Source organism: Nyctibius grandis, chromosome 4 (genome assembly GCF_013368605.1).
Source record: "Nyctibius grandis isolate bNycGra1 chromosome 4, bNycGra1.pri, whole genome shotgun sequence".
In the NCBI taxonomy this organism is placed as follows: Eukaryota; Metazoa; Chordata; class Aves; order Nyctibiiformes; family Nyctibiidae; genus Nyctibius; species Nyctibius grandis.
Window position 1 is genome coordinate 94,778,060 of NC_090661.1, and position 24,657 is coordinate 94,802,716.

Here is a 24,657-nt window from a genome sequence, read left to right on the forward strand (position 1 = left end):
GGAAAAAAACCTCTTGGGATCTCAGACCCATAACCATGGTGCATTGTGAGAAGAGAACTTTTTATCTTTAAAAAGGGCATGCTGTGTTGTTCAGGATTTCTGTCTTTTGAGCTGGTAGAAGACAATACCACCTTCTTCTGCAGAAGGACCAGCCTTACCAGAGTACTACCCTTTGAAAGTCAACCAGGCAATGTGGCATGTCATTCTTTTTAAGGGCTGGGGAATCTATGAAACTGAGAGATAACCACTGAAACATGAATGAAGATGAGGAAATTGCAAACATTGTCTGAGGAGCACTTAGGGGAAGAGGCAACAAATAACTTTTTTGAAGAAATTCTCAACTGCATTCAGCAAACTGAATCAAACTGATAGTTTTGCAGCTCCTCACCTTGCTTTTGTGATGGTTTGGATTAAATATGAAGTAAGAAGCTCATGCAGCTGGTATACAAAGGAGACTTGTATGTTAACATAAAATAATTTATTTAGAAAAATTCTTTCTGTTGGCAAACATGCAGAGGTCAGATTATCTATTCCTATCACTCTTCAGGATTTTAACTCCTTGACCATGTGTAAATAGCTTAGGGGCCGTATGGTTTCTTTTTTTCTTAAGAAAAAAATAATGCTGCAAACGTTGCAACATAGAAATCAGACATATCGTTGCTTCACTTACTGCTAATGAAGCAATGGAGGTATCTGACACAGAGTACAAGATGATTTTTGCAAACATTTTCTTGAACCATTTGTCTTTTTGATGTCCATTGTATTTACAATTTTGCATATATCAGTCTTAAAATAATTTTCTGTTTAAAGTTTCTCGGGGAAGTCCTAAAATGAAAGGAGGGGGGTGGTTTGTAATAGATTTTGACCATATAGCTTTGAAATCACTACGTACATAACATAGATAATGGAATGGCTGAACACAAATTAGCTTAAAAATATATGTCTGCTTGCAGTTTTACTTTTCTAGTATTACTTGTTTACTAAGATTGTATTAGAAAGGCTTTTTCTATAAATGTTGCCAGGAGATGACTTTCAAGTAGATAAATATTTATTTACTTTTTACGTGTTTTTGTACACTCTTTCCATCAGTGTGGTTATGGATGGTACTTTTTTTTCATCAGGGTGGTAGGTTTTTATATCATTTTACCTCTATTAGTGATCAATTTTACATTATTATTTCATATTGCTTTTTTGGCATCATAATAATTTCTAAGGTAAGAAATTATAGAGTCACAAAGACAAGATTGCAGCTTCTTTTATTTGTCAGGGAAAGAGATGGAACATAAGTGAACAAGCTGAATTTTTTAAGTGCGTTTAAAAAAAAAAAATCCCTGATATAAAAACAAAAGAATATTTAAAACAGCAGAAAAAAGAAACAGAAAAAATATTTAGACAAATTTCATTCCAATTAGTTTGTAGATGAAAGTTTCTCTTTTAAGTGCTATAATTCATAAAAGAAAAATAACTCCTAGTTCAAATGCTAAGGTCTGTGTAGCGTACTACCAAGTTTCAGAGGGAAAGTGTTTTCAAGGTCTTTTCATGAAGGGTGTGTTATGGAATGGGGTCACTCGAAAAGGAATAATTACAGAGTGATCAGAAGATTTCTTTGAAAAGATTGTGCTAGACCTTCTGTGTGGTTTGTGGAAGAACAGAAATCAGTTTTGCTCCTAGGGTGGGCTAACAAAATGTATTGTGTTTTTGCAGCTACTTCTATCTTTGCCCCAAAAGATGCATGCATCACCTCAGCAGTGCACTCAGCCTCTTGTAAGGTCATTGCCTAGAAACCAGATATTGGAGTCGTTAGAAGTACAACATACTGCTGCACTGTTTGACCAATTGCAAAAGTTTAGTTTTGAACTCTAATGAGTCTTTGCTCGTCTCCTGTCTTAGCACGTCCAGTTGTTAAATAATTAATTTGTCTTTGATTGTACCTCTTTATGTGCTTTTGTAAACTTATTTGTATTATTTTGTGTTGTGTTTTATTTGTACTCAGCATCTTCTCTTTGTTTCAGAGCATGGAGTTACTAGAAAGAATTAATTTGAGGAATACTTTTTTACCCTTTGTATAGTGTTCATACTGAGGATCTGTGATCTACAGTAATTCTTATTCGTTTGGAATATAGTAATTTGTTCCTGTCAGCACAGGGGCTGGTTTGTTGTTTTAAATTGCTGACTTCTGTTTTTGTTGGCATGCTCCCCAATACAGATTGAACATCTGACAAAAATCTCTTTGTATGACAATTCAGTCGAGATAGGTGCTCTGTGTTGCCTAACAGTACGATTTGGGGTCCCCAAGATAAAAGTTGACTGAATGCCAAGATTTTTAGTAGAGCTTGTTTGTGCAGATAACAGAGGTAATCCATATTCCTCAGGTCTGTAAATCAAACTGACAAAGGAGAAATATGTATGCACACCATTCTCGTTGAGATAGTGGACCAGTAGTTTCTTCTTAATAGCGATGGGGACTATCTAACCCCTGAGACCAATGGAAAGCTGACACCAGGGATGTGCCTATATGAAATTAGAGTGATTAGAAGATTCTTAGAATGCTTCTCCCCCTTTAGCAAGTAGTGCCTAAATAAATTATTCAGTGGATCTGGTTTGCGGTGCTCTGGCAATTTCTGCTCTTATTGGGTTTTGTCTGTTTAGAACCTAATTCAGATTATTATAGATCTGAAAGCTGGTCCATAATACAGTGGAAGAGGAGATCCAGCCACTAGGTCTTGACTGTTTTCCAGGGTGATACAGACAAATGTACAAGGCTTAGTGGCCATCTATGGAAATACAGTTTAGGAAGATGCATATTGGTTTCTAATGACTGCCTGCAGTGATTCTTCCAGGATAAAATAAGATACTGAAATATCTTCTTTTTGATAAGGTGGTTAGATCAATAATGTGAAATCCAAACTAGGAATCCTAGTGGCCTAGCAAACATTTTTTGATAAAGTAGTTTCTAAGGTACAATAATTGCTTTTCATCCCCAAATAAAAATATTCCCCAAGTCAGCTGTATGCAGCTATGCATCCCATTTTTGCTGCTTGACTATGGAATCTCTTACGTTTTGGAGTTAATGCTCAAGTTATCACTCTTCTGGATAACTACAAGACAAGTTTTTCCCAGGTTGACAGCCACCGAAGCCATTAATTTAGTCTTGAAGACTTCTTGCTAGTTAAAATGTGTTACTCCAAGGGCATCTTTATGGGCAACTTATATATACTTTGATACTTGGAAATTCTCAGAATATCTTTGAGTATGAAATCACTGTCATTTTATGTAAGGATTTTTTTAGTACACAAATGTACTAGTTAATTCCTTATACATTTACTTATAAATATCTCCTGAAAGAACCTAATTCTTGCTTATTTCTCTCATATCTGCAGATTTACTGATCTGTTAATTGAAATTCTGTGATCATGAGTTTTTTGCTTTGCAAAATCTAGGTAAATAAATAAAAGCATAGATGGTTCATCATACAGTGTGTTCAATATCAGCCGGAACCATATTTTGCTTTTTTCCTTGATATTTCAGTCTGAAATACATCTTGCCTGTTGAGTTCTTTCTTACTTTCTATTGAGCTTTCTCCACCTGTTTTGTGGAAAGGTTATAACAAAATACTTCCTAATTGCAAACTGATGTTCAATAAATTTTTAAAACGAGAGTATATTGAAGATTTTTATTATTCTGCTGCCAATAAATTCCCATTTGTGGTCAGAGTCAACAGTCCTTGTAATGTTTTAGGTCGTGTATTATCAAATACATACATCTCAGTTTAAGGGGGGAAAAAGTATAAGCTGTCACCCAACAGTCATGTAAACTTTTTCCCTGGGACCACTACTTCACAAGTCTTGGAAACCATTGTGATCCTGTTTATAATGGTTGCCTTTCTTCTGTAGAACCGTAAAGCTGCCTGTAGTAACAGTGGACAATGACAATGGACGAATGACAGTGTGGGCTCTTCAAGATGACTGCTTCTGTTCGTTGTAAGGTCCTGTGTGGAACTTGAGAGAAGGAGGCTAGGAGAGCACTCAAATATCTGAGCAGAGGGAGGGAACCAGTAGGGAATGGCAAAATGAGTGGTGGGAAAGGGAACAAAATAGGATGTTTCATCACACTTTGTGATAGAAAGAGGTATGGTTGCACTGGAGAAAGCATGTGATAAATTGGGGGAAGAAGGTACAAACTGTGAAAGGTGTAAGGTGGAAGACTGATGAATGATAGGGAAAGGGAAAGAATGGTGGGTACATCACCTGAGAGTTTAGTGGAACAGTTGCTGTCACTCTCTGTATCTTTGTGTGAGTTCATTTTTAGGTTCAAATTTTAACCTGAGATTGTTACATAAATTTTGGTCTGTCCCTGAATGCTTAGGAATCAAAAATCCAGATATGTATTACACACTTGGATTTTTTTCCCCTTCTGTTCCTTATATTCTTTTTGTGTTAGTTTTGCATGTCACGTTCGTGAATTGGAGTTGGAAATATTATGTTTGCCATATGCTATCAAACTTTGTTTTTCTTTGTATCAGATCATCTCTATTTGATGCTAACAGCTTTGTTATACCAGAAGTTTCTAAACTGTGCCATCCAAGAACAGCTGGTGGGGTGGAGGGACAGATGTTTGGTCAAATGGTACTGTGCCTTTCTTGCACTTCAAAGGAGCTGAGCAGAGATAGAACTGTACTCTATAGTCATATTATATTTTTCTAATCTGAATAATTTGAATATTTGCATAGTTTATTAAGAGACTGGGAGAGCAAATGACCTGTATGAGCAGAAATTGGAAAGTAATTCATTAGATAATCTTTCTCTTACTGTGGAGGTTACCCTGTAAAGATGAGAACCTCTATATTAAATTCATATTACCAATATGTGCCCCATGGAAGAGGTGTTACAACATTCTGTGATATAAATTACTTTTGATATTTTAATTGTTACCTTCTTTCTTCGGAGCTTCGCTTCAGTTTTGTTCAAATGAAAAGTGGGATAACTTTTGAATTTAATCTTTGCCCTAATATTGAGATCTGAACATCTTTCTTCTTGTGCATGCATGCTTGTTCAGTTGCTGTTTAAATAAAAGTATTATGTAAGCAGTAACCATCAAGGTTTATTAAGTATAAAGATCTTGGATGTACCTTAAACTCCCTGCACTGCTGATCATCAGAAAGTGGCAGCGTTTACTGAAATGAGAATCATTCCATCCTTGCTCTGTTACTTAAGATTTCCCCTTGTTATCTGTTAATGGCCACTATTGGAGGCAGTACAAGTTCTGGACTAATTGAAGCTCTGACTGGTATGGCAGTCTTTAAGCAATCTTGCATAAAGTGATGTTTATCCTTAAGGTTCACACTACATTGTCTTGCCACTGAAAATCTAGGCAGCTATAAACAAGATCAATAGAAGTGTGTAAGCATTGTTGGTGACAACACAGGAACAGGGACGAAACAGAAATACTCTGTGAATTTTTTGAGTTTGGACATCAATATTTACTGGGAAATGAGCTACTGCCAGTATCAGTGTTTCTCATTATTTTTTGTTGTATGTTGGTCCACTTAGAGGCAGAATTTCTGACTGTTCTACAGGTAAGGGGAAAAATAACAAGTTAGCTGAAGCCTGTCTTTCAGAAAGACACTTTAAATGTCAGATATTTTGTAAATGCCAGTATTTTATATAAAAATACTGTGTTTCTGTTGCGCTGTGGTACAAGGCTTAAGACGTAAGTTCTGAAGAAATAAACCAAGTAGGGGAGGGGTTGGCGCAGCTATTTTTGATAGATGTATGTGTATTATAATGAAGATGATAATTTTTCATCCATTTTATGCATTTTAAGAAATGAATGTTGTTTGTAAGTATTTTCACTGAATGAGGGAGATGGAGGAACTCAGATGCAGAGGCAGTATAAACAGGAGGAGGACTTTAGATAAATTATAGGTAGTGGATTAGTTACTGACTTTTATCTCAGGTAGTGTAAAGCAAGAACTGCTAATCATCAGCTTGTGATAAAACTAGAAAATGCCATGTCTGAACATCGGGCTAGTATTTTATCATATTAGGTATTGATTTAACACAGCATGAAACAACTGGTTCTGTCCCAGTAGTGCCTGGTGGGGAGCAGTGAAGGTACAGATTTACTCCTCCTTCAATCTGTTGCAAACTTCAAAGCCCAATTGTGACCACTTCACTACTAAAATTACTAAACACAGACAATTTTTGTCTTTTTCAGACAAGGCAATGTGTCTGTGTGTAAGTACACATGATCTAGAAGGAAGGAAAGGAATCCCAGCTAAATCACGTTACGGCAAAAATAATAAATTCAGGAAGTATGGACAGTAAGATCCAAAAATCCGTTTTGACTGGGCTGTGTTATACACAAAGTATTTCTCATTTTCCTTTTTATTAATGAATAGTTTGAGCTAATGTGCTTATGGTCCAAAATACCTGCATTGAAATAACCACATGGTGTGCATTCTGTGTATATTTGTACGCAAACCACCTTAATTACGCCGTTTTTCTATTTAATTTTTCTTTTCATCAAGCATTATTTTATTTTGTATTTAATGGTAAAGTCAGAAGTTATCCTCTGCTACTCTCATTGAATAGAGTTTTTCATATTTATGATGATTAGTATTTTTAGGACTCAACTGAAGTTTTCTTATTCTGTGTATTATTTTCAGAAATTAAAAAACATGTATTGGTATATGAGTGGGAAGATGCAAGTGAGAGAGAGTGTGTACGCTCAGTGAAAAAGGACAGGGCCTAAAAATAGCTTTTTATGCACTAAAAAGTATTTTTGGAAAGGCCTGCTTCAGTTTCTTTCATTTATAATAGATCTTATAAGAGTGGCACAAATCTAGGCAGGACAATACAGCTGCCTTGGAAGCGTTTCATTTGTTTGCCTTGCCCTCATTCTAATTGTCCAAAATGAGATCTGTCTTTATGGTGAACAAAATCTATAACTTATTAATAGAACTGAGCTTTGTAGCAAAATTGTACTTTTAACGGGAAAGCCTAAAAGCCTAAATAATACCAGCTTCCCTAGGCTTTACCTACTGTTAGAAATCCAGAGAGTGGGAGAACTGAAAAAGATGATGGTATTATTCAAGAATGGCAACTGCTTTAGCCCAATTACAGATTTTTTTATTACAGTTGCAGATCTCTGTAGTGTCTGGCCAGAGAGTGCAGGTACAGGCTGATAAAGACAATTCAGTAACAAATGGAGGAAAGAAGTGTAACGCTTGGATGCTTCTTTCTGGAAAAGGAAGGAGCTGGTGGAAAGTACCAGCAGATGTCTTGTTACTGTTATCAACAGAGAACCTAGGCTCTGGATGGAAATACCAGCTGAAACAAAGCTATTTTAATGAACATGTTTTGGTTTATCCAAGATGTTTATTACCCTTTACCTTGGCGTGAGCTAATTAGTTAAAAGATCTTAAGACTCCTTAAGATTTATTTTTTTTTCTCCCTGCTTCACTGTCTTTAGGAGCGTACTCTTTAAAGATTGTCCCTTATAGTATAATTTTTTTCCCGTGAAGGAAAATGGCTCCATATTTTCATTTTCTCGGTTCATCTGTCTGGTGGTCCAGCACACTGGAGTTTATCTTCCATCTCCAAGATTTAGTAAACATTTATGTTAATTACAAAACTACCACACAGCATAAAGTCTTTGGACCACAAGACAGTGTGAAGTACATGGTCCTGATGTGTAGTTGCTTCTTGTCCTCTAATTAGCATTTGTTGGGTAATTGATTCAATGAAGTTGCATGGTAATAGGCATTATTAAAAAAAAAAAAAGAAGAAAAAAAAAGGGAAAAAAAAGGAATCAAAGCTTTTAGTAAAAAACAAACAAACAAACCACTACTATTTGAGTTAGGTTATTACAACAAGGAGATTAGTTGAGATGACCAATGAAGATTTCACAAAAGAAACAATCTTGATGTTGTACTGGAAAAAGGCACTAGGAGTTCTCTATTCCACCATTATCCTTAACAGTGTTCCCTAGAAGGTAATTTTGCAGAGAAAATTGTAGTTCTTACATCTATGCTTATTATGTGGATATGCCAGTTCTAAGTGCAAAGATCTGCTGTAGTTAAACCATATTCAAAATAAGCTTATTTTTGTAGCCTAGTTTTGCTGATCTTTAAATTGAAGTTATTCATATCTAGCAGAGACTTCTGTAGAAGAACAGCAGCCTATATGACATTAGTGACTGACTTCCAATGCCTGATGTGACTTTTTAAAATCTGTTTTGGGAGTGAGAGTCTTCTAGGATTTGATACAGAGACTAAATTGTATTAAGTAAGTGATCATATTGACATCCTTGAATATTCTGCAGATTAGCCTGAACATGAATTGAGGATCAATTTATCTGTCAACAATACTGGCTTAATTTTGGTTGTTCCTATTTTTTGCATCCAAATTTTTTGTTGATGTCACAGTCCAGACAAGTCCCTTTTTTCTCCAAGTCCAAGTGTGAACCTATGCTATAAACACCAGAATTTATCCCACTTAGACCCCCCCACACCCAAATAAATAGTCAAATTGTGTATTACTTTGAACCTGTATCAGATGTAGTCTTACAGCTGAGGTGTCTTTATTTTCAAACTGTCATTAGAGTAGGGGAGAGAGGGTGTTCTCCCTTTTCCAGCCTTGTTTATTGCCTTTTCTTCCAGTGTTGCTGATGGAAAGGACTGTGATAAATAAGGGTGTGCAAGTTGCAAAACCTTTGTCAACAAACTAGGCAAATATATGCTAATGTTTGCTATACATATCAAGGCAAAGGGCAATGACACCAGCCAACTTTTCATTTGGCAAGCTAGATTATCAAACTGGTCTTTGAACACACACAGTGTGGTTACAGGGAAGCAGTAGGCTTTGCTGGAAGGTGAAGCTGAGAAGGAATGAACTCGTGTGACCTCATGAACAGTTTAGAGGCATTTCCATTGACTGAATCGGCAAGTCGGTTAACTTAGCCAGCTAAGAAGGTGTGTAAAGATAGGTTTTATAATTAAATATAATAGTATAATAATGGTCATTTGAAGGTATCAATAGAAAGGAGTTGTATGAAATACTGAAATTAGAGTATTAAAAAGCATATTACAGTAACAGACTGGCAGATGTAGGTAACAGTAGATAGCAGAATAGCTGCAGTCAGCAGTGCAAAGGCAGACATCACTATGTTGGCCTCCAGAGAGGCTGCAGTTAGATTTGCAGGAATACTCAGTCACCCTTCATGCATCAGCAGATGCCTGGCCCGTTTTTTTGAGATTATGGCACAAGAGTAAAAAGGCAGACCAACTGTTGTGCAGAACAGCCCAAAGCTGAAAGCACCTTTGAGAAACTGAATTCTGGTGAAAGAATAAAGTAGTGTATATGTAGGGGCTAAGATTTGGTAATAGGGTGTGGTAATTCAAACAAGCAAAAAGATGAGTAATTATAATGAAAAAAAAAAAAAAATGATGCTAAGGGGGAGTTAAACCAGGCTAAAGGGAGTTATTCATTGTTATGTTTGGAGAGTGCTATCCAAGTCCAAGCAATGCCTATCTGAAGTTTTCCATGCTTGGATTTGTAACTCTTGTATTTCATTATATTTACTCTTCCATAGATGTGGTTTTGTTAAATTGGAAGTGATGGTAGTGAATTTTCAAGCATCCTCTAAAAAAAAGAAGGGGGGAGAGAAAAGTTAGTTCTAGACCTTTGAATTTTGAAAAAATCTTTCCTTTTCTAGGTTAAGTTTAAAAGGCAGAGCTCAGGTAAATATAAGCTGTTTTTCTAAATACAGATGTCTTTTTCACAATAGAAATCATCCTCTGTTACTCCTTAAATTCCCAGAAATGATGAGTTACAATTCTCTCACAGGTCACCTCTTTTCTTCCCTACCTACCGCACGTGTGGTGTAACAGGTTGTTTAAGCATCAGCCATGTTGGTGACGTACATGGTCCACTGGTCATGAGTTTCAGGGGGAAGTAGTTTTGTGGGCAGAAGCTGCGTTTTTCCCGACCAACATAATACAATGTGTTGTATCCTCATGGGGGTTTGCTTGACCTTCCTGCCTGCCCTCACCCCATCATGAAGCTAAAAGTGTGTTTGATGATGATTATTGAAAAGAAGATTTATAGACCTGTGACTTCTACTTAAAATGCGTGATAGTATCTCTGCATTAATTTCACATTAGCACTTGAAGTTTGATTTCCCTCTGCTGTTGTAGGAAGCTGACGACATTTGGCAGAGTGGCAGAATACAGAGTTTAAGTTGTGCGTTTCTCTTTCAGAGTTGCCCACAATCTTTTTTGTGTGCATGTGGGGAGGGAAGGAGAGACTGGGAGTGGCTTAGATATTGACTTTTGCCAGCCAGTGCGTACTGTTGAATTGATTCTTTCAATCAGGTGTTTCATAGGATTTGTAGAATAACTTTTATTTCCTTTTGGACAGAAATGTAGCAGCTTTGTTTTTCTTATTTTCATAAGGAAATGCTTGAAAGTCCAGCATTGCATCAGGTTGTATATTAGCACTATGTAACCGTTTTCCTGCTTCTTACACACAATCAATAAAAAATAAGCTACTTAGGAACAGAAAAACCCTTTTTGAATTGCAGTCTGAAGTGTCTAATTTATTGTTCCTGAATCACTTTTACAGACAAATGTAGAAGTTTTGAAAACTGGAGTTTGAACACAATTTCTTAAGCAATTTCAATTATTTTATTTCCTGAAGAAGTATTTTTGTGTTTCTGTTTAAATATAGGTTTTTAGATTAAGTAGGGTCACATTTTTCTTCTAAATTTGTTAAACTGTAACTGTTCCATTTCTGCTCAGCAAAAAATACTTAAGTATCTATTCCTAAAGGCAGAGATGAAAGCGTATGTTCTGCAGTATTTAGCAGTCCATTTGAGGATCACATCACTTTTTTCACCTTGCTTTTAGCAAGAGCAATGGCAAAACTGACTGCTCTCAAAGAACAGAAAATAAAACCTAATTTATTCCTACAAATTATTTCTGGTTATGCTAATCTTGAGTATTTATTTACGTTTAGAGCAGGACCATACTCCGAAACAGATGCCTGAAGATTTTTTTTAAACCATTTATATATACTAGGAGATTCTAATGAATTTTGTATGAAAACAGATGTTTGTGGATAAATAAGCCTTTTGTTTACGCATATTTCACCAAAAAAATCTGTTTAATCTCTTCTTAAAACATTGAGCCTGAAAAATGGAGAGGTTGAGACAAAAGGATTTGCTGGGCCTTTTCTCTGAAATGCACCTAGGTTTGCTTGTCTGCTCAGGGGGCTGCTTAGTATTTAGGAGGGGGAAAGCTGTTCTTTAGTTCAGGTATGAAAATGTGTGATACTTTATATCAATTATTTGGCTGATTGCTGGAAGTGCGTTGGAGTGAGGGGGCATTGGCTAGTTCTGGCCTTCACTAATGGGAACATTGCAGAATGTGGATGAGTAATTAAAGTATAGAATGTGGAAAATTAGGCCAAAATTTAATAGAAATGAAGTATGCGTTCTGTTGTGCAGTTGTTGGAAACATTATTTTGGATACCTCTTTCTATCTACATCTTATTTGGCTACCGTGTAAAAATCAGTCATATGCCATGTAGATTGTTTCTCTTCCCATTGCCTTTTCTGTTTTTATGTTGCGATGTATCTGTATAGGTAGTAATTTAGCAAAATATCCTGTCTGCCAGGTGTGGGAACTAGCTGATTGTATTGTAATACCAGATCATTACCTAATTCATATGCAACCTAGCCCAGCACATGGAAAGCATTATAAATCTATTTACAGTGTGGCTGGTCTGATGATAACATTGTATTAAATTCCCAGGTGAGGCAATTTAAGCAATTGCTTTGCCATGTGTAGGCCATGGAAATTAACTTCTTATATGCTTTGGTAATAGACGAACTTCATTGGTATGCTCAGATTAGTAGTATAGCAGAATTCTTACAGTCTGGTTACATGTACCCTACTTCACATGTAGAATCATACAGGGGGGTGGTACTGCAGATCACAGATCTTAATTAGTTTAAGCTGAGTTAATTCATTTCAATTCTAATTTAGCTGTGCTTGCCCATGAACACATTCAGTTCTATTGGGAAATGTTAAGGCTTGGGTCAAGTAGACAGATTGTTTAAAGCCAAATTGCCAGACAGAACTGAGCAAGCGTATCTGTTTGAACAGGGCTTTAAGAAAATCACCCAATCAGTATGCAAAAATCCTGTTCATAAACCAAGAGAGATCTGCCTGGAATCAGAAATTCTTCCTTGTCAGAAGGTCTGGATACTGTAGTACATTTAAAACAGCCCCTGAAACTTTCTCTGTCTTGAAGTTCTTGAGGAAAGTAGCTTAACCCTTTCGTGTTGTCGTGTGTTGGTGTGCACACTGCATTGAATGCAAACACATACACTGAGTTAAAAACCCTCTGTGCTTAGACTTTTTGTCTATGTATATACAAGAAAATATAAAATACAAGGAAAACTTCTATGTATGACAGACCTTTACAGATAAAAAAACTGCACACAGAACTCTTAAACCTATATAGAGCTGCCCAGAAATGCCTTGGATTACAAACTCTGTAAAGCTTCTGTCTTTTCCAGAAACATACATATAAAGTACCAGTAGACAGTGGTAACTGACAACTAAGACTAAAAATGTTGACAATTTCTTGATTTGCCTGGTTAGCTTATGTATAGAAGTCATTAACTATTTATAAAATGCATTATGAATTGGGTTCCTTCAAACTGTAGCAGAGTATATGACATTTCCAGCTCAAACTATCATTCTTGCATTTGGCTAAAGTACATATTTATAAACAGCTGATAGTTTTGAACTTAAAAAAAAAAAAAATCTAAAGACTACTTTGTTATTGAGTTCAAACAAACTGAACTAATTTTGATAGCCACATTTAAAAGTGTTAGCCAATATTACTTTACTAAAAATAAGAATAGTAATTCAAGATATTGATATTTTGGACAAATCCTGAAAGAACAAATGAACACTTTAGTTCAAAGGCCTTTCCTTTTATATTATTGATTCATTTGGTAGTGAAACTGTGATCAAAAGTAGTATCAAATTATTTATTGATTATGGCAAAGAGTTATATGTAATTGTAGCCAAAGGGTTATTTCTTTTAATATAATTGCTGATTTTCAGATCATGACAGATTATTGCAATAAAAGAACAGTGATACAAATGTATTTGTTAAGTTCAGTAGTGATGATATAAAGGATTATAAAGGGCCCCTAAAAATTGTGTTGCTGTTAACATTTATTTCTTTCCCATGAAGAATATTCTTTTTCCCTTCTTCCATGCAGGCTCTTATGAATGAGAATATCAGCCAGTTAAATCTTTCAAATAAATGATGTGTAACCAAGGACCATCTCAGTCTCTACATATAATTAGGCAACTTGTTCACTGGAGAACAAGCTCATGAAGCATCATGCCCCTCATCTCAGTCTAATAATGATAAATACATTCAACACTAACAGAATCAATGGGGCTGAGTCATTTTGTGAAATTGGGAGAGACTGTACAGTTGAACTACTAGACCTCAAATGGGAAGATTGAATCTTAATCAGAAAAGAAGATTAGATGTTTATTGGTATATATTTGTAATTTCCTGCTTTGTGTGATGTGTATCAAATAAAAATAGGAAAAGAATATAATTGAGCAATCTATGCCAATTTGTTGGCTTTTTGGTGAAAAAAGAGAAAAACAAAACCTATCTCCATATGATAGTCTTGCATACTGTGGAGTGTTTTAGTCCCCCATAGTGATGAAATGAATAATTTAAACAGGCAGCTCTGATACCACTGCCTGTTTAAAGGTTCTCGTTTCCTTTAATGCTGTAGACTACTTCAGCTTGGTTAGCATGAAACTGTGACAGCTGAGATCTCCAAAAGATTTGGCACGATTCAGCTCTTGTAGTAGGTGCATGGTATGCTTTGTCCTTGCTATGTACATCTGTAGCTTTAGTATATAATCTAGATCTGAACATTAGCAACTGAATCACAAATTAGTAAGCATTGTAACGATGATGATGGTAATAAAGGGTGAACTACACAGGATAAAAGCTAACGTGTTGCTCTGAGATGACCAATACAAGGCTTACTCCACTACTAGGTTCCTAGCGTAAGGGATGACCCACTTCCAAACTTCTTTGTTGCCAAGGTAATGAATTTCCTTGTGCTCAGTGTAATTTCTAGTGAGTTGTTTCCTGTGCCCCAATCCCAAGCACGTTTTTTGGAGTGATTGTCCCATTAGGGACGGTTTGAGGAGGGATTTGTTTTTTGCTGAGTTCCCGCTGGTAGTGACTACCATGGCAGAGTGGGGGGGAAGCTCCCATCAATAAAGGAAGGCCCTGCAACTTAGTTCTTGCTACTCTTGGGTTTCTTCCTCTGATGAAGTGTAAAACTGATCAAAACCACAGTCAAATATAAAAAGATTTTAGGCAATATGTTAAAAATCCTTTCTCTCTTTTAATGATGAGTGTAGGAATAGTAACTAACTAAGGGCCTGTGATTTGATCAACAGAGAAATTGAAAGCTGGGCTGATGTTCTCTTTATGGACTTCCCTGTTGTTCCATTGAACGCTGTGCTACCTTGGTAATCTTCAGACATTCACTTTCCATTGCTCAGCTCTTGATGTAGTTTAGAATCAATATGATGATCAGTGCATGAACAAATCTGGTGCTCATAAGCTGTGAATAACTACTGTCTGTCGTAACGATCTAATGAATGACTGTCTCAGTTTTGTGGTGTTTCCATGAACTGCTGTAAACCAATGTTTCCTTGTACTGTTGTTTTCTCTCCTTTCTTTTGCCCTTTGATTTCTGGTCCTTTCCCAGTATAGCCTTAGCAGCATAGAAAACACTTGTTAATTTTCTACATCTTTAAGTTCAACTGGTTTTGTCAAATGTGTGTTGTTCAAGTTTTGGTTTGGTTTTTTTTTTTGTTTGTTTGTTTTATATGGGAAAAGCTCAGTCTTCCTTTCCTATTTAATGGCATCACTGCAGTGATATGCTGAGTTCTGCATCCAGCTAGCAAGTGTTCTTCAGAAAAATGCATTTGGTTCCTACATGTGCATTTCTTCAGTGCTTCTGGTATTAGTGTATATTGTTTCTCCCAGTTACCTGGTTATCAGAACTGGGATCACACGTTATATATCTTGAGCTTCACTGAAGCTGCTTTCATTGCTGGAATGTTGAGGATGTCACTGTCTTAGAAACACTAAGGTTTTGCCATGCAGATTTGTCAAAATACAGAAGTTGAAGAACTACTTAATAACTCTTACTTGTTTGTTTTTTTTTTTTTTATCAAATAGGTATCCATTAGGGGGCTCTCGAGGTTTAAGATGATCAGCCTTTATACCAATGGCTTCAGAGCTTTACTTCCTAACCCTTTTTTCTTTTTGTTTTACAGAAAAGGTCACGGATCGCCTACAGTGATGAGGTGCGGAATGAGCTCCTAGGGGATGACGGGAATTCCTCAGAGAACCAGGTAGGATGCTAATCAAGAAGCCCTAGTGGGTGGCTGGAGGGTGAAGGAGGTCACTGGCACACTGGGCTTCTCAAGCTGCTCCTTAACAGTATTAGCAACAACTCATGTGGAAGTGATACTGTTTAATGCAAAGCTGGGGTCTTAATCAACTTCAAAATGTTTCTTGGAGATCTTACATTTAACCCTTTAACTTGTGATCACTGTCTGCTATCTTAAAAAAAATCTTTTCTTCTCTTTTCTTTATTATTTAGTACTTAAGAAATAACTTGAAACGCGCTGTTTGCCGACAAAGCCAAGGTCTTCACCTCAAACACATGTAAAAGTAATAAAAAAAGTACATAATGCAGCTTTGATAATAATGCAGTATAATTAAATCAACACTGGCAGGCAAAACAAATGAAAGTGCACTCTCAGAATTAGGCAGTACCCCACTCAGTTTCCTTGTGTGATTCCTTCCCTGAACAGGTCTTCTCTCCTTGTACCAAAACCACAAGTTGTACTAATAAAAGCATGCTTTCATAATGCATGTTGTACTAGAATGCAGAGTGCTATCCATCTCTTTTAATGAAGGGAAAGCTTGAAAATCCTGAGGCTTTTTGAAATCTTGTACCCATATTGTTCTGGACACTGCAGTGAGGATCCTACTAGACTACTGAAAATTATAAAGGCAACATTATATTCAGGGGACTTTGACCCACCTGTTAGTATTTCTTTTGCTGCTGAAACTTGTTTGACAAGCTCTGTCTGAAAGCAGAATGTTCCTTTCCTTTTTCAAAATCTTGTCAGCTGTAATCAAAGTTGTGCGTTTTGACTTAGCATTAGTTGAAAGTTTTCTTAAATATCAGATTTTCTCTTCTGCCCAGATAGAATTTAAATTATTTTGGTAGTGGAAGTGAAGCTTGTTTAAATGATTACTTGATAAATGCAATATTAAATAAGGAAACGGAAGAGAACCATGTTCTGAAATTTTTGGTATCTTCTACTCTCAGTATAAGCTCAGTTCCACTAAGGATTGGAAAAAAGAAAGACTTGGAGACTTATCCCAGTACAATGAATTTTAAAACACAGAACCCTTAAGCCTTAATCTTACACAGTATTTTAAATGTGCTGTGTAAGTTTTAAACTCTGTAATAGACTTTAATACATACATTAATGAAATTATACACAGGATACAATATATCTGTAGACTCTGTAGTGTACAGTAGCTCTAATATCTATGTGAAGAGTTAAATTTAAAGGATACTAATCTTAATATTTATGTATCATAGCAAGAGGAGATTCCAAAATTTGAATAAAATAACGAGGGGTTTTTATCCCTAAATACTGAGTTATGGAAAAGATGATTTCAGGGAGAAGAGTTTCACAGTCTGCATGTCATGATCGTAAACTCAGTCCTGTGAAAGTGTTAAGATTCTCATTTCTTTTAAGGTGCTGCTATTTTTACATTTCAAGAAAAAATTGTGTGAATTCAGACATAAAAGGGCAATTGTGATAAGAAGCTTTACTTGTAACAGAATAACTTATGTGTAGGGATGAGATAAAATATTTTATTTTCACTTTTTAAGGAATGGTTAAATAACTGGTTCATATGTGCACTTTTTTGCGAATTATGATCTTTTTTTCTAAACTTGATGGAAGAAACATGATCTCGTCTCAAGGAACCAAATGATACTTGCAACCATTTGTTAACATGAGCTTTTATTTCCAAATGGCCATTTCTTAAATGGAAGAAAATTTTGGGTGGTAAAGGAGTTTATGTAGTAACACAACTTGAAATTGTTACCCCCATATATGCATGTAGTTATGGGTACAAGCAGTTAGTGCAGGAACTTCAGTCTGATGTTGAGCTTATTGGAACATGCAGCTATCCAAATCAAGTGTAAGGTTTGGGTACTCACCATAGAGTGAACATTTTATCTCGACATATTTAACTCTGTTAACCCCAGGTCTAACACACTTTCACTCCTACACATTATTATATCAATAGAAAGCTTGAACTAGATGATAAAAGGACGCTCGGGTATAACTTACAGCCATCTAAAATATTTGAAGATGTTTCAAATTCTTACTTTAATTTTGTCTGATGGAAATAAATATAGGTAAATGGACTGACCCTCACCCTAATATTATGGGACTTTCACTTATCAATAAGTTTGGGTTAGGCTGAACTAGTTAAACTGAAAGGTGGTGTGGGTTTTTTTAATCACTTCAGTCACCAAACTTTGAAAGGAGACAGGAGGGATTCCTCTTCTGACAAAGGAGGTGTTGAAAAAAGTTGCCAGCTCAGAATTGCTCTTGTACCAATCCACAAATATTGGTAAAATCTGCCAACAGAAATGCTGAATATCTGGTTAGACTGAGGTGTTACACAAGGGAAATGAGATAAGAGCTGTATGTTTTAGGTATGGTCTTTGTCATCATGATAAACATTTGCAAAACAGTTTTGGTTGAGGGAGAAGACAAAAAGGAACTTGATGTATACTGTCTAGTACAACCGTATTAAGTATCTAGAAATAAATGAGGCACAATTTGGATCCTTTATTTATTCAACTTCTATTTTTTTGAGTTGAGTTTCAAAGGTACAGTTAAAGCAAAACAGCCAAGTTATAAGCTGTAATGAATAGGGTCATGGGTATGAGTTTCCAGTTGTTCTCCTAAGAAGAAAGATTGAAGTACGAAGAAGAGATTGAAGAATTAGCAAATTATGATTGGTCTTTTGTCTTCTGTTTTCCAAAATGTCCCCATAAATAGCTATCATGATGTGTAGATGACATCAACTTAGAATACTGTGACCTTATAATGATTGTACCAAGATGTAACTAATTTTACCAGATAAAACATATAGAAACTTATTGTAAGAAGTTTTAAGGATCATACAATACTGCTATTCAAAGCTTTTTTTAAAAATAAATGCGTCTTTGTTTAATGAGATAAATAGTGACATAATGCTCTTAATGCATTTAGGGTTTAGTAAAGTAATTGCTTAGTATACATTAATTTGTTCTTAATTTGAATCGGGTGAATGTAGTCAGATGAGGCATATACAGAGGCTGAGAATCAGGAGACATCCCTTCTCCCATCGAAAAAAACCCCACCTCACAATCCCAAACCCAAAAACCTACTGTGTCCATTGGGTGGTTGTTTATTTTACAGGAGTGGTCTTAAAGGGGCTCTGTTAGTTTCAAGTCTTATTTGTCATTCTGGCCACAAATGTTTATCAAATCCCTTGAAAGTTTGGGGCTTTTCAGTGCAATGATATATTACTTAAAGTTGTGGCTTCACTTCAGTAATCATAGAACTGTTTTACGTGGCGATTGATGTGTTTTTTAGAAAGTATATGTTGGGTTAAATCAGAAATCCTTCTCGTCCAAAATAGTGCCAGGTACAGTATTAATAACTTTCTTCAGATATAATAGTATTCTTTCTCTTTCACAACTATGTTCATTAGTAAGTTAACCTAATGTGAATTTATTTAAAATTGCATGTCCATATACACATATATGTGATTTGTGGTGAACAAATATTTTGTGGCTGCTTAATTTCTGACTACAAAGTTCTGATAATATTAGATTTGGGCTTGCTGTGCATAAAGTGTGTCAAACTTCAGCTACAGACCAGGGGGTGAAGTTGGTCAATTTAATTCCCCAAGATCTAAAGAAGGTCGGTATCATTTCATATAGCCCTGGCAGAGCAGATCATTACCAGACACAAATCTGTTCGTTACATGCCGAGGGTTTATAGCAAAATAAATAGACTGTCATCATAAGTTCAGAAAATTGTGTGTTCGACCCACGATAATGTGTAAAGGGCGTTTAATAGAGTTCAGCATTTATTCGTTATCTATATGCGGACAGAGACGGCGGTAGTGTTATCAGCTTTTTAAAAAAAAATTCAGTAGTTTTCTCTATCATGTGACATGCCTCACAGACACACGCACACACACACACACATGCACACATACCCCATCTCTCTCCCTTGCTCTCTGCGGTGCAGTTTTGATTTTAGTCACAGCAGAAGGCTTAGCCACAAGAGATTCCACTGGTTCAAACCAGTGTAAACCAGATTTTTTTTTAGTCTACAAAGGAACAGATTACCTCTTGTATCAAATTCTGTATTGCAAAAAAAAAAAAAAAAAAAAATCTTTGTTTCAAAAATATGCTGATTATCATAACCTAAAATGGTGGCTGCACACGGCTTAAAGCTGTTTACAGTTGAGCGATGAGGATAATAAAAATAATGTTTCAAAATAGAAAAGTAAAGGTAACACATTTTCATCAACAGCATTGTTAAATGGGGGAAAAATACATCTTTTGTTAATTTGAATGAATATCTTTCAGCCAATGTTTAAAAAAAAACCCACCAAACCCTCTCCCATTACTTAGCTTAGCTGCAAATCCCATGCAGAGCTTAAATTCAGCCATGCAGCACAAACAAGATAGAACATTTTTGTTTGGGACCTATTGAAAAAACAAATGTGCAGCATTTTAAAACTCTCATTGATTATAGCAGGGTGGCATGCCCCAACGGGCTCTATTGCGGGAGAGTAGTTTTAAACTTTGGCCCTTTAAGTATCATAGTCAACTGAAGAATGGTGGCCTCGGAAAGAAAAGATAGCTATGTGATCAACTCCCAGATCGTCTCTTTCTAAAGAGCCTTAATGTTTGCCTTTTTGGGGGGAAAAAGGGGGGGAAGAGCTGGAGAAAGAGACCAATTTATGATAGGCCAAGCACTTGAATTTAAGCGCCGGTTTGGCGGACAATGCAGTTTTCTTTATACCAAACTGTAGCAAAGTTCCTTTAGCTGGGTACTGAAGAGCTGTTTCAGTTTAAGTCCATGTGGTAGGAGCCCTCCTAATTACATAGAGTTAGAGCCTCGTTGTCCATTTTGGTAGCGGGGTGAGGCGTCCATTCGGTTTTAGACGAGCCATGTGAAACAATAGAGAATAATGGAGGTGCTTTTGTTTCCTTCCTGCTGGCGAGACTTTGTTAGTAGTAAACATTCTCAGCTTACACACGTGTTGAAAATTAGTGTTATGAAACTGTAGGTGAAGTATCAGCATAAACTGAGATAATAATGTAGCTGTTGTAATTTCGAATTCAGCTGGAATCGGTGAGAGAACTGTAATTTTTTATAAAGAGCCACTCTTATACAGACATTTGTTGTGAGTAATTATACGTTTTGTTCCAGTACAAATAATGTATCTGTCTATCTAAGGGGAGAGCATATTACAACATAGCTTGATAATGAGATTGGGGTTTTATTTAGTTTTATAGTAAACTGCCAGAGCAATATTATTAATAGTGTTAGATTGTGTTGATTTACAAGCATAAATTGATAAATATAGTTGTAAATGCTATATAATTACACACACACACTCTATGTGTGTGTATGTACACATACTGTATAATGGTCTAGGAATTAAGAACCTGGAATGGGTCTTTTCTGAGGGAAATGTGTTTCATGTTGTTCCCTGTTCCTTTGTCTATTTTTAAATATGCTATGCAATAAATCATAATTCTGAGCCATTTAACTAAGCTGCTTCATTTTTTTTAAACTGGAAAAAACCCTCTATATGAGGTTCAATAATAAAAATAGATTATATAGTTACATTAGGTGTATAAAAGTTGAAATACTGACTAGATGCTATAAAGATGCAGTCACCTATTAATAAGTTAGATCTGCTAGTAAAATAAGAAATCAGTTGTCACGACTAATATATACAGGAAAACATTCTGAAAACTTGTATATACAAAACCACTTCAGCTGTACAGTCTTCGAAGAGAGGAATAGTAAACTTGTTTTTTTCTTTATAATATAGACTTCTATGAAGTCATTCCCCTTTATTTCATGATGGTGTCTTAGATGTGGTTTAAAAGAGAATTTCACACTATTCTCTTTGTTTAATGTGACAGTGTGAGAAAGTGATCTTTATTCGTTCAAAAAACTCTGCATGTAGTCTATGTTTAGGTTCTTTTAATGTGTTTGTCTGTGATTTTTAAATGCTAAACATGTAAACAGATAAATTGTCAATGTTAATTCTGTATCCTGTCACACAACTGATCTTTCTTTCCTGCCATTTCTTTCCTTTTTATCTTTTTTGTGCGTTCATGTTGCAGTTGATAAAATTACGTGAAGAGGTGAGTACTTTCTTGCTTTTTGTTGTCTAGCTTTCCCTTTAAAGCTGAGTTTCTAAATCTGAAGTAGATCTTTTTGTTCATTGTTGCAGGGAAGTCTACACAAAGCAAAAAATATTGATTACATTGCTTTAAAATATTCACTGTTGTGCCTCCTTTTCCCTAATAATTGTATACTTACATAGGAATCTCTAGATCAAACCTTAGAAATTAACATTCTTTGATAGTGGAATTTTTTTTTAAAGGCCCTAGAAAAAGAACGGTGGGGGAAAAAAAAAACTATTATTTGATCTCTGCTAGAATACCATGATCAAATCAGGTACAGTAATAATCATGTTCGCATCACAAAATCTTTGATAGGGTAAATACATTTATACACTGGTATTGAAAGTGAAAGCATTGCTTTGGTAAAAACCTGTGCTGAAACACTGTGAAAATTACACAGTATTTTGCAATGTTTTGAGTTTGGTGAGAGGTATTCAAGTAGCTTATGTATTATATTAGATATTGTATACTCACTGAAAATACAGTACAAGTAGACCTATGCACACATATCAATATTTATTATTTATTTGTGAGTGCTGTAGATCTGTAGGTGTAACACTAGAGATCAGTATTCCAGAACACCTTTCTTCCAGTTATAAAATGACTCATAAATATTTAGAGAGAGAAGCCTGTTTTAATGGTCAGTTCCTCAAATGTTTCAGTATATTTTCTGAAATTAATATCTTCTGTTACTTACTGCTGTAGCAAAGCAGGTATCAGAACTGGGTTTTTATATTATTTTTTGATAGCTGCCGAAAAGAAGGTCTCAGTAAAGTCAAGATTACTTATAGGTCAGATTTCTGGAGGATTTCATATGGAGAGTTTGAACCAGTGAAGTATTTGAATAAATGTATTTAGAAGCATGAGTATTTTAACATCACATATTTGTCTGGTATCTTCTTTTTGAAACATGTGTGCCCAGACGTATCAGTAATGAATACTGAGCTCTGCAGGAAAGGATTTGTAAGTTTTAGAAATGGTGATGACAAAGAATTGTAAAGTATCCAGATTAAGGACAATTACAGAGAATTCTTAAAAATAGTAAGATATTTGTGATATACTAGCTCCCTGAATGCTTTATTTTCCCCTCTTCTTATGGAGCTGATATTAATATGTTAAAGCTACAGAGTAAAAAAGTTAATGGAAAAAATTAAACAAAATAAACATGTAACCACATGAAAGCCCTCCCACCACTGCTGAGCTCCCCTCCCCAACAGTCCCAGTATTTAAACAGATGACAATACTGTCGCAAGGGTTTGTATAGCCTGATTTCTGAGATTTTTCAGAAGAACAAGGTTCATTTGCTCATCCATTTAACAACACCTGCATGTCTGCTCCTGTGCTTTTGTGACAGACTCTAGGATTATTTTTGCTTGCAAACATAGATTATAGTTTCATAAATTTAAAGATTCCTCATTTGTAAATGTACTCTGAAAATTTAATCAGGTATAAAGAACAAAGCTGCTACTTAACTGCTTTTCTTTTTGAAATAGCTGTGAAGGCAAATAAGAAAATTCAGGATGTTATTGCAAAGGGCTGCAATTTGGGAGCTATACTGAACTCTGTCATACCTTTTGGAGCTTATAAATCCTCTTTGTTAACCACCTAAAAAGATGTTGATGTTTCTTCTGGTAATTCTCTTTTTTGCTTTTGCTTGCTAGCTTCATAAGTTACTTTTTCCTCTCTCTGCATATTGTGAGAGCAGCAGCAAATAGAACTAAAGAAAGGGATTTATTTTCTCTAGATCAAAAATGTACAGCTAGAGAGAGAAATAATTTAAGAAACAATTGTTAGCATTCTGTTCTCTGCACTTAGGTACCCACCATGTGTCGGATAGGTTGTAATTGCAGTGGTGTTTTTATACCCAATGCAAAATGCACATTAAGGTTTAAATGAAGGCTAGTACAGTGACTCAGGCATAATTCTTAACTCGTCACACAGTGAAACATCAAGGCATCCCCAATTATAGTTCTCCTAAGGAGGTATGAACTGATCTTAAAAGAAGTTGTGGTTTGCCATACTGTTTGTTAATAAAACCTGCGCTTCCTCTCATTACAGGGCTCTATTCTAGCACACTTGCCGTACACAGGCTTCCACGGAGGCTGTGTCACTCTGTCTTTTGAGCTCCTGAGATCTCAGTTTGAATCCAGCCCACATGGAATGACTAAATCTCTAGTGATAACGTTGCCACTTAGCAAAACTTCCTTATATAACTCCTGATAGAAGCTGTGTCTGAAGCTGCAAGACGCACTGAATCACCTCGCTACCCACCTCACAGAGAGCAGGGGATACTGTGGGAGAAGGAGTTTGGGGAGGGGTGGGAAGCGGTTGAAAGCATCAGCTGCTACTGTAGGGCATTGATTTCATGACCAAGGATCAAGGTGCCTCCAAACCCAAGCAATGTAAATAACACCACCATTTATTATAAAAATTACGTTTCAGTATAGAATGGCTTGGCTGGAAAGGTTTTGAAATTAAGTAAGAAACAGCTCTGAGTTAATGTTAGCACCGAGTTCACACAGCTTTAGTATTCTAATTGCTCACAGTAAGGCTGAAATGAACTGTGGGCTTGTAATTTACTTTTTAGATTAAATGTGACTTATATAAAAAAATGTGGCTTATATATAAAAATATACAATTAAATGCTGATTCTTTCTGTTGGGTAGCTCTTCTACACTATAATGTGAAATCTGATTATTCCCCCCTCTCCCTTAACATAGGATAGTCTTTTCATTTCCAGTGTACCACCACAGCACTATACATCTGTTCTGTAATTGTTCTACTCCTTGTGCTCACTCCCAGCCTATGTTTTTTTTTAAAGTATCACCTCTCTGACTTTTACCTTCTAAATTCCTTCTTTATATCCTCTCCTTTTTCTTCTGCTTTTCTTGCTTGAGAGACATCTGTGTAATAGTGTTAGGTTTCTGATGTTTTTTACAAAGTTTAAAATATTTAACACTAGTTGTTCTTTAATAACATTTGAGGGGACAG

General features: G+C 35.8%; 1 protein-coding gene across 4 annotated transcripts in view; it reads left to right on the forward strand.

The window, feature by feature from the left end:
- The window catches only part of VTI1A (vesicle transport through interaction with t-SNAREs 1A), a 279,149-nt gene that overhangs the window by 46,709 nt on the left and 207,783 nt on the right, over positions 1-24,657 (forward strand). For 2 of the 4 annotated variants that reach the window (XM_068398332.1, XM_068398334.1), the window contains exons 4-5: positions 15,410-15,487; positions 21,604-21,624. In XM_068398332.1, the coding sequence (XP_068254433.1) occupies positions 15,410-15,487; positions 21,604-21,624 (99 nt within the window). The remainder of the gene's footprint in view (positions 1-15,409; positions 15,488-21,603; positions 21,625-24,657) is intronic. The other 2 variants (XM_068398333.1, XM_068398336.1) reach the window with 1 other exon arrangement.